Source organism: Echeneis naucrates, chromosome 22 (genome assembly GCF_900963305.1).
Source record: "Echeneis naucrates chromosome 22, fEcheNa1.1, whole genome shotgun sequence".
NCBI classification, from domain to species: domain Eukaryota; kingdom Metazoa; phylum Chordata; class Actinopteri; order Carangiformes; family Echeneidae; genus Echeneis; species Echeneis naucrates.
In genome coordinates this window covers 8,802,638-8,819,333 of record NC_042532.1, presented here as the reverse complement: position 1 = coordinate 8,819,333, position 16,696 = coordinate 8,802,638, and the positions used below count along the sequence as shown (strand labels likewise).

The window sequence follows — 16,696 nt, the reverse complement described above, 5'->3', positions numbered from 1 at the left end:
TAAAAATACACATATAAGTAAAAACCAAATTCTATAGCATTTGAAGCGACTTTTTACAGGTAATCCTGTGATGTTTGTGGAGGATTTTCCACGGACGTTTCATCCCAGCCCGTGTGATAATGACGCTGATGATGCCGCCTGGAGGAGCCTGGAACAACGCGTCACCATGGAAGCGCTCAGTTTGCGACTTGTATTCGCCATTTTGCTGCCTCGCTGTGTGTCTATTCTTGTGTGTTGTGCGTGCGTGCGTGCGTGCGTGCGTGTGTGTGTGTGTGTGTGTGCTCCTCTCTGTGTGAATGCCTCTGTGGCTGCCCAACACTCCACACTCCGCACACCAGCTTAAATAACCAGTGAAAATGTCACCGCTTGATAAAACCGCAGCCGACGCTGCATGACAGTGAAATTTGGACGACGTAACAGTGTATAGTCTCGTCGAGCGTCACCGAAGAGGACCAGAAGAAATGCAAGGTCTGTTTTCTGCTTGTTTTTCCAACTTCTGCAGTCCGGCGAGCCTCTAACCACAAACACAAACAGCCGAGTAGCGAGTTAGCTTAGCACCTTCCGAGCTCTCTTGCAGTGAGCTAGCTAACTAATTAGGCTGCTAACGGGTAACACACAACCAGGGACTGATCGTGAGCCCACTGAAGACACTACTCAGTGCCTCAGTAACTGACTCCAGTCGACACACCTTGTTGTAACTAACGTTTTATTATCAGGTAATAATCGCAGCAAAGCGCATCATAGGCTATTTATGGTGGTTTGCTGATCACTGCCGCACCTGACAGCCACAAGTGGTTGTGTCCATGCCCCCTATAATATACAGTTATTCACAGTGATCGATCACGTTATTGACGACCAATAACGCGTTGTTGTAACATGTTCAGATACATGATTACTGATGCTGTCCCCATGCTGCTCTCTGCTAATGGGAATGTATTCAGTCATGTCCTCTTCTGGTGTTAATCTTTCTCTGTTTTACTTTCACAGCTTGACAAACATTGGAGTGGTTCTCCATCACCAACCACTCATAATGAAATCACTAACCAAAGAGGAGGAATACTATTGTCCTCAGAGGATTGTGCTTGCTTCACTAGATTCTCAAATTTGACCCCATCCATAAAACCGTCAATAATGATACCAGGATTGATCTCCCAGGAGTTACATGAGCAACTTCTGGACCCAAAGAATTACCAGAATCGTACAAATGGCGTGGAAGAGTTGAAACACATCCTTTCAGAAGTAGACATTAAGTCACTTCCATCTGACAGTATTGAAGACTTCATCAATTTTCTTCCTCGACTTCTGGATGACAGTAATTTTAAAGTGTTGTACAGCACCTTACAAGTATTAAATTTACTTATTGAGAAGCTGGATATGAATACAGACAAATATTTCAAACAATTGGTCTTAGTGGCTCTCAAGGCCCTTGGGGACACCCGCGCCATCACCAGGACTGAATACATGAATGTGTTTCGACAGCTGATGAAAACTGTTGCACCACAACAAGTGTTAGATCTTGTAATCTGCAACTTAAAACATAAAAATTCAAGGGTCCGGGAAGATGTTCTAAACATCATCATGGCAGCTATGCTCACTCATCCTAGGAAAGCTTTCAACATTCCCAAGCTTTGCTTTGAGGTTGCACCATGTCTGGCAGACAGCAAACGGAAAGTCCGCCATGCCACCCTTGAGCTGTTTGCTGTTTTTGACTATTGCCTCGACAAAGGGAAAAAAGAGCCTCTGATGAAAGCTGTGGACGTGGTTGAGCTTAATGAGGACGCAGAGGGCCTTATGATAGCTGTACAGGCAAGACGAGCAAGGCATGTCCTTCCAAAACTCTCCTCAGAGGGGATGGTGGAGTACGGTTTAGTGGTTCCCAAACCAGGGCAACGATCATTGTCGTCTAGTTCTGGAGCTGATCTGGATTGGGTGATGAATGGGGGTCGAATAAGCAGTGGCCGAAGCCACAGAACTGAACTGGACTGTGGCCGATTCCATAGCAATGGCAGCTTAGGCTCCCTCACTGATGACCTTCCACTTCAAAGGAGGATTGTCAGTGCAGGTAAAGGGAAGAACAAATTACCTTGGGAGATGTCCAGCTTTTCGTCCAGCCATGACCAGAATGACCAGCCATGCTGCACAACTGGTGGAAAATACTCTGAACAGGTGGGATCCACCATCCTGCTCACTTTCTGTAGTCTCATTTATTTCTGGTGATAACTAAGCCATATTGGAACCTTCTTAAGTTTTTACTCTTTGTTTTATCTTGTGGAATATTATGAAATAGAATGATTTGTTGAACATAAGCTACTATAAGTTCTATTCTATTAATACTCAATGGTTGGGATGAGTAGCATTGTCTCATGAGGTGTTAATTGACCATATTTGTTCTGGAAACTGTCATCCAGTTGAGAGCCTCAATGTGAAAAACCCTGTGTTTACAGCAGCGTCCGTTTCCCAGCAACCTTATTTCCACACAGTACACTTACTGAAAGGGACATGAAACATAGTTGGAAAATATCACAGAGTTATGCTTGTAAAACATGTCTTATTTACAGCTGTAATGTTGATTGAAACCGCACCGAGTGGTGATCAGCAACATACCCTCATTCTGAGGCAGAGATACATGCAGTGTTGAAAAAATCTGTTTCATCTTAACTTAGGCGTTGCAGGCTGCATGGTGACAGTAAAACTTTAATGAGTACAGCAGACCTGACATACATTGAGTTTTGACCAGTGTCCCTTGTCTTGGCTGGCCAATCACTGCTACATCCCTTTGTTCAGCCCAGTGGATGGAATTACACTGTAGCTCTTGTTATGTTAGAGGTTGTGTAGGTTATCTGAACTTATCTCTATTGTTCTCTCTCTACAAATAATTTCCTATCCACAGGTTGCCTGTGATGATTTTCTTCCCCTGTCAAGGGGGCTGAGTCCAGACACCTACATCCCCAGTTTTAGTAAGTTCCCACTTTATTTCTCACAACATGATACTGGCCTTATTACCATGTGAGGTGACAAACACAGTTGAATGATCGTCATGGTCAACATCACCTGGACTCAGATAAGTGCATCTTTGAATTGGATTAGTATGCTGAGTCAGTGGGGTCATCAAACCACACGTCACTAGATGCCCTCTGATAAACAAAGTTACAAGACAGATACCATACTCACAATATGCCCAAAGAGAACACTATGCCATCAGTTTAGTTCTCAAGTTTTAGCTTTTTATCTCTGACCTAAAAATGAGCTAAAGAACATAGCTTGATAGTTTCCCATTTTCTCAGGTATTTGCTTCAGAGGCAAAACAAATGTTCTTTGTCATTGTCAAAAACAGTCTCGACTCCAGTAATCCCACTATAATATGTTTTATTTCAACACATGTTAGTCCTAAATTTCCAAGTTTATGCGTGCCTAGAATATTTTAATCTGGTGTTGGTTTCCACACACTATAAAGTCAGTCGTGTGCCCTGCTAAATTTTTCCACTCCCGTGTAATATTACTACAAAAATGTCCAGAGTTCGTAGCTGCAGCTGTTTGCAATCCCCTCTCTATATGTCCAGGCTTTTTAAGTCCTGAGGTACTTACCCCAGTGTAAATTAAAATGCAGAGATGGATCAGATCTGTTCAATACCCTCAGACCTCAGTTGACATCTGAGATACATTTTTCTTTACATTTTCTATTTTGGTTGAAAAAAGCATTAGTTCTGTCAAGTTTATTATTATTTGAGTGATTTTCCAAATCTGTTTGCCTTATAATCAAAATGGCAAAATACTCTTTACATTTAGGTTCTTCAGAACCTCAAAAGCCACAGTCTTCCAGAAGGAGAGAGTCCCCTGCTCGTCTCCGGAGAAGCGGAAGCCTCAATTTAGACCCTGAAATTTTCAAAACTATCAACCTCTCAGACCCAGATGTCGGTAAGAAGTTACTATCCTGAAACGATTGGCTCCTATCGCTATAATAAAGAGGTTGAGATTTATCCTCACCCACATGTAAATCATTGCTCCACCTTGCTACATTTATCACATCCAGTTATTTCATGGTTCCTTACATGTGAATATAATTTTTCACAGTGGCACCAAAGGGGCGCATGCTTGCAAGGAACCCCAGCGTTGAGCGCACTTTTTCCCTCCCCTCTAACCCCTCCACACCTGGCCTCTTCCTCCTCCCCTCCTACCCACTGGCCACACTCCCAGGAAGCATGCTTACTCCAACACTGTCCCGCCGCCACAGAGACCCATCCCTGTCCATGTCCAACACTTGGCCCAACAAGAGAGAAAACAGCCCACACCAACGTGACACCAGCCCCTGGAGAAACACTGCTGGCACAGCAAAGGGTAACTATTAATAACTCTATAGTCAATATTTGTTGATCTCTACAGTGCATCATCATTTTGGTTTTCTGATCCTACTTCCTCCAGCAGAACATCTCTCTAGCGGATGTTCTCCCGGGCCTCTGCGTGCTTCCCTTGTGAGTTCTTCCTCCACTTTATCATTCCGCCGGGCTCTAAGCAGCTCCAGGGCAACCTTTTCTATCTCACCAGTGGTCCCTCCAGTTGAGCATACCTACTCTCATAATTGCCAAAAGTCCAATTCTCCAGGCAGCCCTCAGAATAACCAGCTAGAAAAGAGCCTTCATCTGGTCTCTGACAGTTTGAATGAGGACCAAGAAGATGATCCTCTTGATATGCATGAGGTCAGCAAACCTTTATTTATTTTTTTCTCATTAAGGCTTTGTTAGAAAATGTGGCACACTGAAAGTTTCAACATGTACCCTCAGCCTGTTGTTCTGAGTCTAAGGTATAATACTGTATGATAAGGATGTAAGTGCTCACAACGTTTGGCTTCATTAGTAACATTACTTTTCATAGTCACATGTGAATGTGCTTTCCTTACAGATGCTGAAATCTCTGCGGTCAGTGCGTAATAGTGCTGCCAAGAAGAGGGCCAAAGTGAGCCTCACCAGTCCAGACCCAGACAGCCCGGACTCTGCTATGAGGTTAGACCTCGGGCTGGAGTCTCCATCACACACCTCTCCAAAGCTTACCAGCTCAGCCAGTGAAAGTGGTCTTTCCAGTTTTGGCTCAGTCGCCAACTCTAGCTCCAATGGCATCAAAACAAGGTGAAAAAGCTCTGATTGATATTATGTTATGATGTCAATGTTTCAGCAGTAGTGATTTATGAATATCATATAAGCTTAATATTTATAACCTATGTTGAGGAAATGATCGGATTAATATTTATATTTCTTGTATTTCTATACCTGTGGTTGCTGCTATAACGACCAAATTTACCATAAGTGGGATAAATAAAGTCTAAAGTCTAAACTTCTCACAGATTTGGTAACAAGGTAAAACTAATAAGTTAAGACAAGATGAGTGTGAACCTTATTGAGCAGTTTTGTCACATCTATCAACAGTCCTGGAAGCTCTGCCTCTTCAGGAATAAAACCCCGCATCACAAGAATGCCTTCTGAAAAACTGAGGTCTTCTGTGTCCATGGACTTCAGCAGCCTTCAAGGTATGAAAGGAATTAAACATTTTTGCATATTCAGTTGCATTGGGTTGTAACATATTTACAGCTTTATATATTGCTTTGTCAAGGATTACCTCAGAGAAGTGATTTATCATCTGAAGTGGGTGTTGTTGGGCAGAGAGTCACTTACTCCAACGGAACAAGTAAAATGGAGGAGCCTACAGGATCAGCCCAACCTGCCATTCGTGAAACTGTCAGAAGTCTTAAGCCTGCCAAAGGTCAGCTAGTAGTGACATTGGATTCACCAGATAAAAATGCTTTTGTTGAAACAATTAAATCAATCATTGAAACATCTCCTTCGATCTTCAGGGACACAGAGCCCCAGCAGCAGGAATTCCCCATGCACAGACATGCCCGAAGGAGTCATCGGAAGAGGTAAGTCTGTAAATGGGATAAACCATTCGTCTGTTGTCCATTATTTTGGGTGCCTACTCAACTAGTCTTTTACCTCAGTGCTGTTACAACAGTCTTGAAGGTAACATGGTTTATTTCAAGAATGAAATAGTTCTGACTCTCTTAGCAGTGCACACTGTCATGTCTGCCTTACAACTACTCATTTAAGTTACCAGCAAATATCCTCTCCATGCTCCTCAGGGATGTGTGCCAATGTAATATCCAGCCGTCCAGCAGTCGCCTTGTCATTTAAGCAGGGAGAATTGGTGGCCAAACCCCCCACTGATCCTTCAGCTGGCACCTACAGCCATGCTCTGTCTGGCAGTCACATAGACAGCAATACTAGCCCACGATGCAATGAGCTTAAAGTGAGTCACACTTTATCAACTGGTAAAATGTACACCATAGAAGTTCACAGTTATCAAAGTACCACCTGGTGTGTTTTTTATGAATGTGATGTGTAGGAGAGGGTGAAGAATGCTCGGTTCAGCCAGGACAGGATGCAACAGCAGTGTCTGGATCAGCAAAAAGGGCAATCTGGTCAGGCAGAAGAAAACAAACATGACAATATTCGTCACCGTGTCAGACAGATGCTGTCTGATTCACCTACAGAGAAGAACGGAGCATTAATTATGAAAGGCAAGATAAACTTAAAAAATCTTGAACAAAAATTTGGAATTTCTAGGCAATTGTTGATTTTTATGAATTTAAAAAAAAGTTAACTTACAACCTTTTAGTGGTTGAAATACATATTGAGATTACTTTATTTACTTTTTTAATACTAAATGAAGCTGGAAGTGGTACAGCCTTGAAATGTTGACACTATGTGTTGTAGATCCACATTTAAATGGGAGCACGCTCACTTCAGCAAAAGCAGACCCTCTCTCTGATGAGTCTCCTATCAGCCCAAACAGCCCTGTAAGTCCGCCAGGACCACAAAGCCCCATCAAGTGCTTCACACCACCCCACCAGCCAAGCCCCCCAACAGTTCCCCCCAATCCTAAAAACCCTTCACGGCTTAGGAGGGCTCCTAGTCTCAGCAGAACCCGTCCTTCGCTGTCACATAGCTCAGGTTAGTGGTCTTCAGAACACTAGGATTATTTTGGCTGCATGCTCTGTTTTTATAAACTATAAAATTTACCTTTGCATCTTTTATTATGTTGTGCAGTCTAATCTTTCATTTGTTACTGACCCTAGCTTGTAATTTGGTGCTATTTCACTGCAGTATAAATAGATGAACTCATGCTTTAACAGGTCTTTGTTGATGGAAAATGCTGGTACATTAATTAGACAGCCAGAGCCATCAGAGCATGGGTGAATAAGATGGTTGCTTTGGTTAATGTGCCACATTGCTGTGTTTTGACAATCTACTGTTAATGCACTGCCACCCACACGCGACTTGTTTTCAGGCTAATAGAGATGTAACATGAAACCAAATCTTTGTGTGTGTGTGTGTGTGTGTGGTGTCTGATTGGCTATTTAGATGAGCTGTCCCCTGGCACCATAGGCTACAAGAAAAATCTCTCAGAGCCTGTGGAGCTTTGCTCATTTTCCAAACCCGATCTGGCGCTGGCACAGAGCTTGAACCTGTTGAGCTCTGAGGATTGGTGAGAAACACTCAATACATCATACAGACAGTTCAAATCTAGGGGACTTATATATGGATATGTAGAATATGAAGAATAGCATCAATTCTGCTTGAAATAACTGTCATCCCAAATGTTGTGATATTTTTGTAATAAAATTATAAATCTATACATTTATACCCTTTGCAATGCTCAGCCACTTTCAGCACATCATATTTAACAGGAAGAAATATCTCAAAATTTGTTGAAAAAGCCTAGACAGAAATAGCTGTCAACTCTTTCTGTTTTTAATACAGGGAAAAGAAGATTGAGGGTCTGACATTCCTGCGCTCTCTGGCCCACTACCACTCAGACATACTACAAGCCAGGCTTCATGATGTCTGCCTGTCTCTCATACAAGAGGTGGTATTGTTTTTGTGTAACATTCCCACATCATTTCACGTGTTTTCATATCACTAGCTGACATGATTAGAACAAGAGAAGCTGCTCTAAATGTAAACATCTTATTTTGCAGGTCAATTTCATTTGTCAGTATTTCAGTAATTATACAGAACATATTGGCGATTATTGTAAAATTCTTACAACTTTTTTGTCAGTCTTTGTAACATCTGTCCAAATCCTGTTGTTTACTGCTGTAAAGTATGAATGACTCATGACCCGAAAACGGATAAGTGGTTGAAGCTGAATGAATGAAGGAATGAAAGTATGACTGATGTCCATCCCCTTCAGGTCAAAAACCTGCGTTCAGGTGTCTCCAGGGTCGCAGTTTGTACTCTGGGTGATCTGTACACCCACATGCAGAAGGCCATGGACCAGGAGCTGGAGGGGACAGTCAAAGCTTTACTGCAGAAGGCTGGGGAGAGTAATGCTTTCATGAGGCAGGATGTTGATGCAGCTCTGGGTTGCATGGTGCAGCACTGCACCCCTACTCGTGGCATCAATGCTCTACTCACCGGAGGACTCAGGTTTGTATGCATGCATACACAGTGAATTGTTGTTATATCAAAGCTAAATTTTGCAACTCTTGTGGGGAGCGTTGCTCTTTTTTAAAATACGATTGCTGAATTGGTTTTCCCTCTGATAGTCACCTCAGTGCAGTGGTGAGAAAATGCACTGCTCAGCATCTGACCCATCTGGTAGAGAAAGTTGGTGCTGCCCGTCTCCTCTCTGGGGGTAAAGATCTTACTGACAGAATCTTACCGGCTGTCACCAAGCTTGCACAAGACTCCTCACAGGAAGCCAGGTGTGAGAGACTTTTGTTTTGCTAAATGTGTTTGTTTTAAGTATTTACAATTGTTATAATTATGAGATGATTTTTATAATTACACCATTCAATTTCGTTCCACCACCAAAAAACTAAGTTTACTACTGAAAAATTATAAGTGATCAATCAGTGGTCAAGTCACAATCACTGCCTGAGTTATTACAACAATTAAACCCACAGGTACTTTGGTCGTCGAATGCTGCTGTCTCTTTCATCCCACCCTGACTTCGACAAGATCCTGGAGAAATATATCCCCACCAAAGACCTACTAACTGTCAGAGACACTGTCTATGTTCTCAAGACAAAGGTGCAGCATTTGATCCTCTGTGTTTCGAATATTGATGCTTTTCTTGAATGCCACATTCACATCTTACCTGGACATTGTTGTTTATTTTAGGGTCTTGGTGACATCCCCCAAGACACCCAGTCAGCCCGGGGCCGCCGTTCTTTACCAGGTAGTGGTACAGTCAGAGCCTCATCTCTCACCAGGGAGCCCCTCCAACAGAACAACAGGTGAGTGTGAATATCAAGCACTTTTAAGCAGCTACTTTCACATAGTGAATAATGCAAGTCATAAGTAATTTATTCATACCCAACTCACAGATTTAATAAGATCAACCACCTGATTTATTCTTTGTCATCCAAAGGGAATCCAGTAGTCATTACAGCTGCAGATCTCAGACACAGAGTATCGCAGACAAGACTGAATACATCAAGCAGATCTCAGGTCTGCTAGGTTCAAAGGACTTCAGAGAGAGGATCAAGGGAATCGACCAGCTAGTGGCTGACTGCCAGCACAACCCCAACATGGTTATCAATAGTATATTTCCGGTCAGTACCAGTGCATGCTGAGTGAGTGATAGAGTTGAATGATGACATTAGAACCGTGGTTGGCAAAGTGACATTGGCTCTTTTCTACTTGGCTGCCACTCTTTCAAAATTATTTGGTGCAAACAAATGAAATACCAGTCAAGAGATTATATATGATTTATAACCCTACCATTTCCTGAATAGCGTTTTGCCTTTCTTTATGAAACAGGAATAAGTGACAGTGAGTGGAAGAATGACATTGCTTCAATCTTGCATTCACCTTATCAATTCTGCTATCAACACTCAGAAAACTCTCTTCCTCTGCCAGGTGTTTGATGCCTTCAAGGGCAGGCTGCAAGAATCCAACAGCAAGGTCAATCTGTATGCCCTTGAGTCACTGCAGAAAATCATCCACTTGATGAAGGACAACCTGTCCCAAGTGGTCAACATCCTGGTCCCAGCAATCGCGGACAATCATCTCAACTCTAAGAACAATGCCATCTACTCTGCTGCTATTGGGGCCATTAATGCACTTATCTTAAATCTTGGTACTCACCTCAAGCAGTTGAATATTTATAGCATTGGAGAAATATGATGTGTAATCAAAGACTTCTGTTTGATATTCTACTTTTCTTTTTTTCCCTGACAGATAACATACTCCTTCTTCAGCCATTCTGCACCAAGGCTCAGTTTTTAAGTGGCAAGGCGAAGGTGGATCTTATTGAAAAAGTTGCAGGTATTGAAAAAGTTGCAGGTATTTATAAATAAATTTATAAAGAGTTTGGTCTAGACCTGCTCTATATGTAAAGTGCCTTGATGTAACTTTGTTATGATTTGGCGCTATACAAATAAATCTGATTTGATTTGATTTGATTTGATGTCTGTTATGATCATTTTGAACGCTGTAATAAGGTCTGAGCTTTGCTGTCTGACCTGTTTTTGTGTCAGACCAATTCGTCTCATTCACTTCTCATTCTATATCCAGATCTTGTGACACAGCTATACCCTCGAAAACCCCAGGTGGTAGAGCAGAAAGTGCTGCCCTTGCTGTGGCACCTCTTGGGCACCTCTACCCATAGTGGCACCATTCATGGCCGGAGCGGAAGTGTGAGGGGGGCTACTGCCAACCTGTGCCAAGCTCTTTATGCCCAGATGGGTTCCAGCCTGAGCGAGTGTGCTGCCTCCCAGTCTGCCAATGTCCACAAAGGTTTAAACGAGTTCCTGAGGGCCTTATCGTAAAGGTAAAGCTGAATCCAAACACGACCAAATGTTGAGAGAGAAGAACATTAACACTGACCTTACTTGAAGACAGAGATGTGCTACATTTCTTATAGTGCCTGCACTTTTATATCAATAAAGAGAAAGTCCTTAAAAATGAGGAGCTCTTAATTCTTATCTCAGTGAGATTTCCTCTGTTACAGACGCATGGACAATGTAACATCCTGGCATCAGGTCTTACACATATTCAACCTGCTCTCTTTGCACTTTGAAAAGGTAGCTCATTATCATGATAGATGTCATGAATTTTACATTACACCTACATATATCCTATAACTGTCATTGCTTTTCATAATCTAAACATGTACTGTAGACAAATCAGAGACACTATTGCAGAATGTAAGATTGAAATGCACAAAAAGACAAGGACAAAGACAGGGACCTGAAAGATGTATATTTTTGCTGTTTCATCATTTGTAATGTATATAATGGATATTTTTATGCTGTCTAATGTTGCTGTTTTGAAAATTTGTGAATTGATATTAACAGTAATGATAAATAATAGTTTTGTACAGCTCAAATTTGGATTTGCACAGTATTAATCGTATGCTGTATCGTACAGTTTATAATTTATCTCTTGTGTAATGGTTTTAAAGTCATGTTAATAATGTGCTGAGTTGATGTCTTCTTTTTTTTTCTTTTTTTTTTTTTTTGCATGAGCAAAATTTATTGGCTGGATTAATTTTGTTTGTTAAGGAGATAAATATTAATACAGATGCCTAGACCACAGCAGAGTACTATCTAATACTCCTGGATGAGAGCTGCATGAATGGAGTCCAGCTTCGCTCCTGTGGTTGTCTTACAAACAATAAAAGCCCAGACCTGATTCTATTTCCCGAATAGTGCCACTCTTCAAGTAGCCTTTTAATTCAGATGTTGTTAAATTATATCAAACTTGTTTGTGAACAAGCGCAAAGTCAGATTCATATATAAATAAAGTGTTTTATTTCTGTAAAACTAACTTCCAGGTGCCTTATTTAAGATCTTTAAGAGAGAATGGGTAGCCAAGCATTAACCAGTTATCTTGTACTGATTTTCAAAATGAAAGGTGACTCAAAAACTACACCATTAATTCTGTTTGTGTTTTTTGTTTGTTGTTGTTTTTCTACACAATTTACCTTTATACAGTGATACAGTGATACAGTCATTGAACACATAAGTTCTCTGTTTTGAATTTTCCAATTTTATATGGGATGTAGCGTAAAGCTGCCAGCCTATTGATAGATTCTCAATATGTAAAATAAATGAAGGATCTTTGATGGCCCAGCCAGAATAACAAACATACCACATGTTCCAAGGCTTAGCAATATAAAAAACATGTTTTACATTTTTTTTTCCATAACCAAATGTGTCAGTGCTCTGGTTTTTCAGACTGAACACTAACATCACTTTAATTGGCTTGTCAGGGATTGAATATTATGGTCAAGTTAGTGCTGCCAAGTTTCAAGTTTAATACAATGCTAATCACAAGCTCAGCCCCAAAATCTTTAACCATGAAAGTAGCTGCCATTTTGAGATAGTCCAGGGCGGAGATGAGTGTAGCTGCATTGCTCAGTGGACCTGCTGTCCAGCAGTATGACATGAGATAAGTGGCCGCTTCACTGTGTTATACTGGACAAATAGTCTAATCTACATGTTAAAAGTAGCGACATTTCAGCAGCAGGATGTAGTTTGTGCTTTGAGGGATGCTGCTACTAGACATTCATTTTTAAAGCTAAAACCTAAAGAAAATCCTTGAGACTCTTTAGCAAATCTGTCAACATGCAGTACCCTTTTTAAACCATTAGTGTCAGCAAATACAGTTGACTGCACATTGGCAAAACATCATTAAATATTTTACATGTAAATTACATACATTTTGAGCATTAGGTGCCCTAATCCCTTTAAAATAATTGGGTCACCCAGATATAATTAAATCTGGTCTGTTTTCCAGTATTAAACGTTTTGCAAATCTATAAAAATTAGAGTGTGCATTCAGAGTAATTAGCAAAAGTGAAAACCAGACTTTAACCAGAGCTAACCACAGTGGTGTTGTCAGGGGCCAAATATGTTGCTACTTGCTATTTACATATGACTCACTGCTTTCTGCTGTTTACAGTCATTTTCCATCCAAAATTAAACAAAAAACCTAAAACCAAAAACAAAACAGCACAAATATAGAAATGTAATATAAACTCTCATGAAATGTGCTCTTTGCAAAGGTAACTATGATCCCACAACTACACTTATGTAGATTTGGTTGTGTGTTACCAAATGACATAACTACAAACTGAACCCAAGATAGTTGATGCCACAAAAAACACCAAGTGTTTTAGTCTCCTGCAACTGTTACGTAAACCCTCTGATTCTTGTGCCATCAATGAGAGGTTTATGGTTTTGGTTGAGTGTTCATGTAGTGCTCAGCTGCTTTGAGTCACTCTATCGTTCCCTTGGCTTCACTGACCAAATGGAAAAATAGCCCCTCCTCCTTCGGGTCTCTCCATTCTGTTACTAAGGCAGCTGGATGGATGCCATGGCAACCTAGACTGGTTAGATGTTGGGATAAGATGAGTGTTTGGTCGCTGTCCTCCACACCTCGCTTGTCAAGGACCAGATGTCTTGGGTAGGTCCTGGTTCTCTGCCAAGTGGAGCTTTTGTCTGAACATGGCCACATCAAGGATTCACACAGAAGGACTCTGAACTGAAAACAGATGATTTAATCCAGTGTCTGTGTTTGGAGTGCGTGAGTGCGTCCCACAAATAGACGTTTAATTAGGAAAGGATACATTGAAGTGCTGAGCTCCTCCAGCTGTGGAAACAAAGAGATGAGACATTGTAGTGAAAATATAACCTGACAAAAATAGAAGCTGCAGTGATACTGGAAGGCCTAAGCACTAAATCTGATATCTGGTCATATTACATAACAGCCCGTGTGTCACATCAATATTTAAATAACATTGACATCATTGAATTACAGTGTTTACAATAGAAAATTGTCAGCTTTCCTTATCCACACAAAGGAAAGTCACTTCCCAGCCCATCTGGCACAAGTATTCGCTGCTGCTCAGTGATGGGAATAAACAGCATTACTAACAGCGTTAATTTTTCCAGTAACAGTTCATCTGCGTTATGACTGTTACTGACCACTGCACAGGGCTTATAAAACTGTTGACCTGAGGGAGGTATCTGGTTGTACTAACTGAACTCTAGCTGAACTAGCAGAACTCTCCATGTTTCTTTTAGACTGGTACATAAACAGCTGTTAGTGCTCACATAAATGTGACTTCAATGCCACATGATGCTTCAGTGCCTTGACAGACGAGCAGACTAATTTCTCAACACTTTGGCGCTTACATTACTGAGCAGGTGTTCCAGGTTGTGGTTGGAGGCACACTTCCTCTGATCCTCTGAAAGCTCTTCTACGTGACTGTCCAGGCTGAAGTGCAATCGTGCCAGCTTCTCCTGCATCTCACGCACATGCTCCAACTGCTCAAAGGAGCACACCTTACCTAGGAAACAGAGGGATTTAACCAGGCAGGTGTCATTTTACTAATCACAAAGTGTAATCTTTTCTGGTTGCAGGAGAATTACAGCAAAGTCAGAAGCATTTCCATGGCAGCAGAAGTTTAAAAATAGCTCCACCACTATTTCATTTCAGTCTCATTCATGTGATAGAGCTACTTTTCAGCTGGCGTTATTTTCAGCCTGAAACTGAATATTCCCTCTGCGGCCTGTCTATTGAAGGTTATCTTACCAAAAGCCTGTAGTTTGCCTGAGTGGAAGTCGTTGAGGAGGTTGAGGAGCCCTCCCTCCATCTCTCTCACATCTGAGACATCAGTGAGAAAAGAATGCTGCAAGGGTGAAGACTGGACTACTCTACTGGGCCCAGCTGGCTGGGGTGCCTTGGGTTTCTCCTTGTGGGGCCTGAGGTAAAACAAAACATTATAATCACCAGCAACCTGCCACTTCTATTTCTGCTTTTCAATTTCTCAGAATTTTTTTAATATGGGGAAAAAAAGAAAAAGATGAATAACAGAGGATTTCCTGTTACTTAGACAAACCTTGTGGACTTTGGCGGCGCTACGACGGCTGTAAAAGCCTCTTTGGGCTGCCCCGGTGCACCTATGGACCTCTTATACTTGCCTCTGTTCTTGGGGGAGGGAGGCTGCGGCAGGCCAAGAGAGAAGGTGGCACTTTTGCTGGCAGGCAGGACTGATAGTTTGCGGGGGTTGATGGGGGGAGGAGGCGGCTGTGGGAGAGACACCTTTGGGCTGCGTTTCTTGCGTTTGTCTTCCATTATTTATTTGTTGTTGTCTTTTTTAAAGTACAGCCCTCAGGGACACAAAGAGGGGGGACTTACTGGCTGGCTGGTTTACAGGATGTCCTGAAACAACAAAGATATGAAGTTTAAAAAGAGCACCCTTCCCCTCCCTAAGCTAAGGACTGTAGTGAAGGCACTGACTGCACCAAAATGAGTGCTGCAGCTACAGATTCTCCTCTACACTGCAGACAATAAGCCCTTAATGATGTTTTCAATATCTTAACAGCATCCCCCAGCACTCACATAGAGATTACAGTATGACAAGAAGAAGAATCCAAATCAACAGCTCGATTGTCAGAAGAACTTGGGAAGAGTGTACCACTAACCTGCCACTTACATTGGATCCATTACAATAACATCTTTAATGGAAGCAATCTCCTGCATTTGCCTCCCTGGCGTAAAGGTGGGTGTGAAACAGTAGCCTGGGAAACTATTTTTAGTGCAGCCTCAAAGTGGAATGACCTTTTAGATAATGTGTTTGAAGTGCATTTTCAAACACAACAAACCAAAAATCAAAAATTCCACAATGCAGCCAACTCCTTAATATCCAATGCAGGATCTCACAGATGGCCATGATGTGCATCAGGCAAACTGATTAATAGGAAAACATTTTGGTTTCTTATTGAGAGGAGCCATAACCTCATCATTTACACAGCAACTTGAAATATGGGTCTTGGCTTTTCAGCGTCCTGTGGACCATCAGAGCAGCAGGCTGGTTGTTTATGAGGTGCCAGTATTAGTCCACGTAAGAAGGTTTGATCTGTTGTAATCTGTACGGAGCCAAAATAATGCTCCAGAGCATTACTAATGAAACCGGCGTTCAAACATCTCCCCACTGCGTACAATCCAAAGATGGCCACTACGATCGTACACAATGCCAACTTTATATGTCAACATCCTGTGGGATTAAATCCGTTTTATGGAATTAGTGTTTATGAGCAGTCAGAAAACAGCCCTTTATTCCTCCATACAGTTCAAATCAGTGCGAGAAAAGACGACTGAAGCGGATTCATCGTCTCGGATCGACACAAACAGGACTCACCGAGGAGCAAACCGGCGGATCGCGGCGTCACATCCCTCCCTCCGGGATTCAAACCAGCAGGTAAATTGGGTGTGAACGGAGCTTTTCTTCTTTACGGCTGATACTGTAGGTGTGTAGATGTTTCTGCGGCGGCCGAGACAAACGCTGCCGGGATGAAGCGCGGCTGCGATGCGCTCGGCTCGCGCGGAGCGGTCTTCTTTATCCCTCTTAAAGGGCCAGTCCCCACCGCCGCGTGCCGCCGGGGGGATGTCGGGTGGGTAAATACCCACCCTAAATACCCCATTAGAGGGTATTCTCTGAAGCCAGGCCGCATGGTGACGTCATATCACCTCTTTACACCGGCTGAAGTGACATCCTTCCCCCTGATCTCATCATCACACAGAAAACAGCTTTTATTATTAGCCTATATACACCAGTTCAGATGGTTAATGTTCATTGTATTACTGTTTATTATAACCTTCTGGACCAGTAAAGGTCTCCCTGCAGTCTA

The 16,696-nt window shown here is 42.1% G+C and overlaps 2 protein-coding genes across 4 annotated transcripts; one reads left to right on the top strand and one right to left on the bottom strand.

Moving 5' to 3' along the window:
* Positions 1-313: 313 nt before the first annotated feature.
* togaram1 (TOG array regulator of axonemal microtubules 1) lies at positions 314-11,821 on the top strand. 3 transcript variants are annotated; one of them, XM_029494249.1, is made up of 23 exons: positions 314-468; positions 988-2,166; positions 2,891-2,957; positions 3,787-3,915; positions 4,195-4,335; positions 4,420-4,694; positions 4,897-5,120; positions 5,418-5,518; positions 5,602-5,751; positions 5,843-5,908; positions 6,128-6,294; positions 6,391-6,565; positions 6,762-6,998; positions 7,410-7,533; positions 7,809-7,914; positions 8,242-8,477; positions 8,597-8,755; positions 8,957-9,083; positions 9,174-9,289; positions 9,424-9,607; positions 9,915-10,134; positions 10,236-10,322; positions 10,572-11,821. In XM_029494249.1, exons 2-23 carry the CDS (start codon positions 1,132-1,134, stop codon positions 10,823-10,825), a joined length of 4,380 nt encoding a protein of 1,459 aa, XP_029350109.1. In that variant the 5' UTR covers positions 314-468; positions 988-1,131; the 3' UTR covers positions 10,826-11,821. The 3 variants fall into 3 exon arrangements, with proteins under 3 accessions (XP_029350109.1, XP_029350108.1, XP_029350107.1); XM_029494248.1 differs by having other exon boundaries at positions 4,072-4,335; positions 4,423-4,694; XM_029494247.1 differs by having other exon boundaries at positions 4,072-4,335.
* Positions 11,503-16,413, bottom strand: ccdc28b (coiled-coil domain containing 28B). The gene is made up of 6 exons (XM_029494273.1): positions 16,207-16,413; positions 14,905-15,227; positions 14,598-14,767; positions 14,198-14,352; positions 13,630-13,652; positions 11,503-13,501 (listed from the first exon to the last, which is right to left on the bottom strand). The coding sequence occupies exons 2-6, from the start codon at positions 15,138-15,140 to the stop codon at positions 13,447-13,449; spliced, it is 639 nt and encodes a 212-aa protein (XP_029350133.1). The 5' UTR covers positions 15,141-15,227; positions 16,207-16,413; the 3' UTR covers positions 11,503-13,446.
* Between the last annotated feature and the right edge of the window lie 283 nt (positions 16,414-16,696).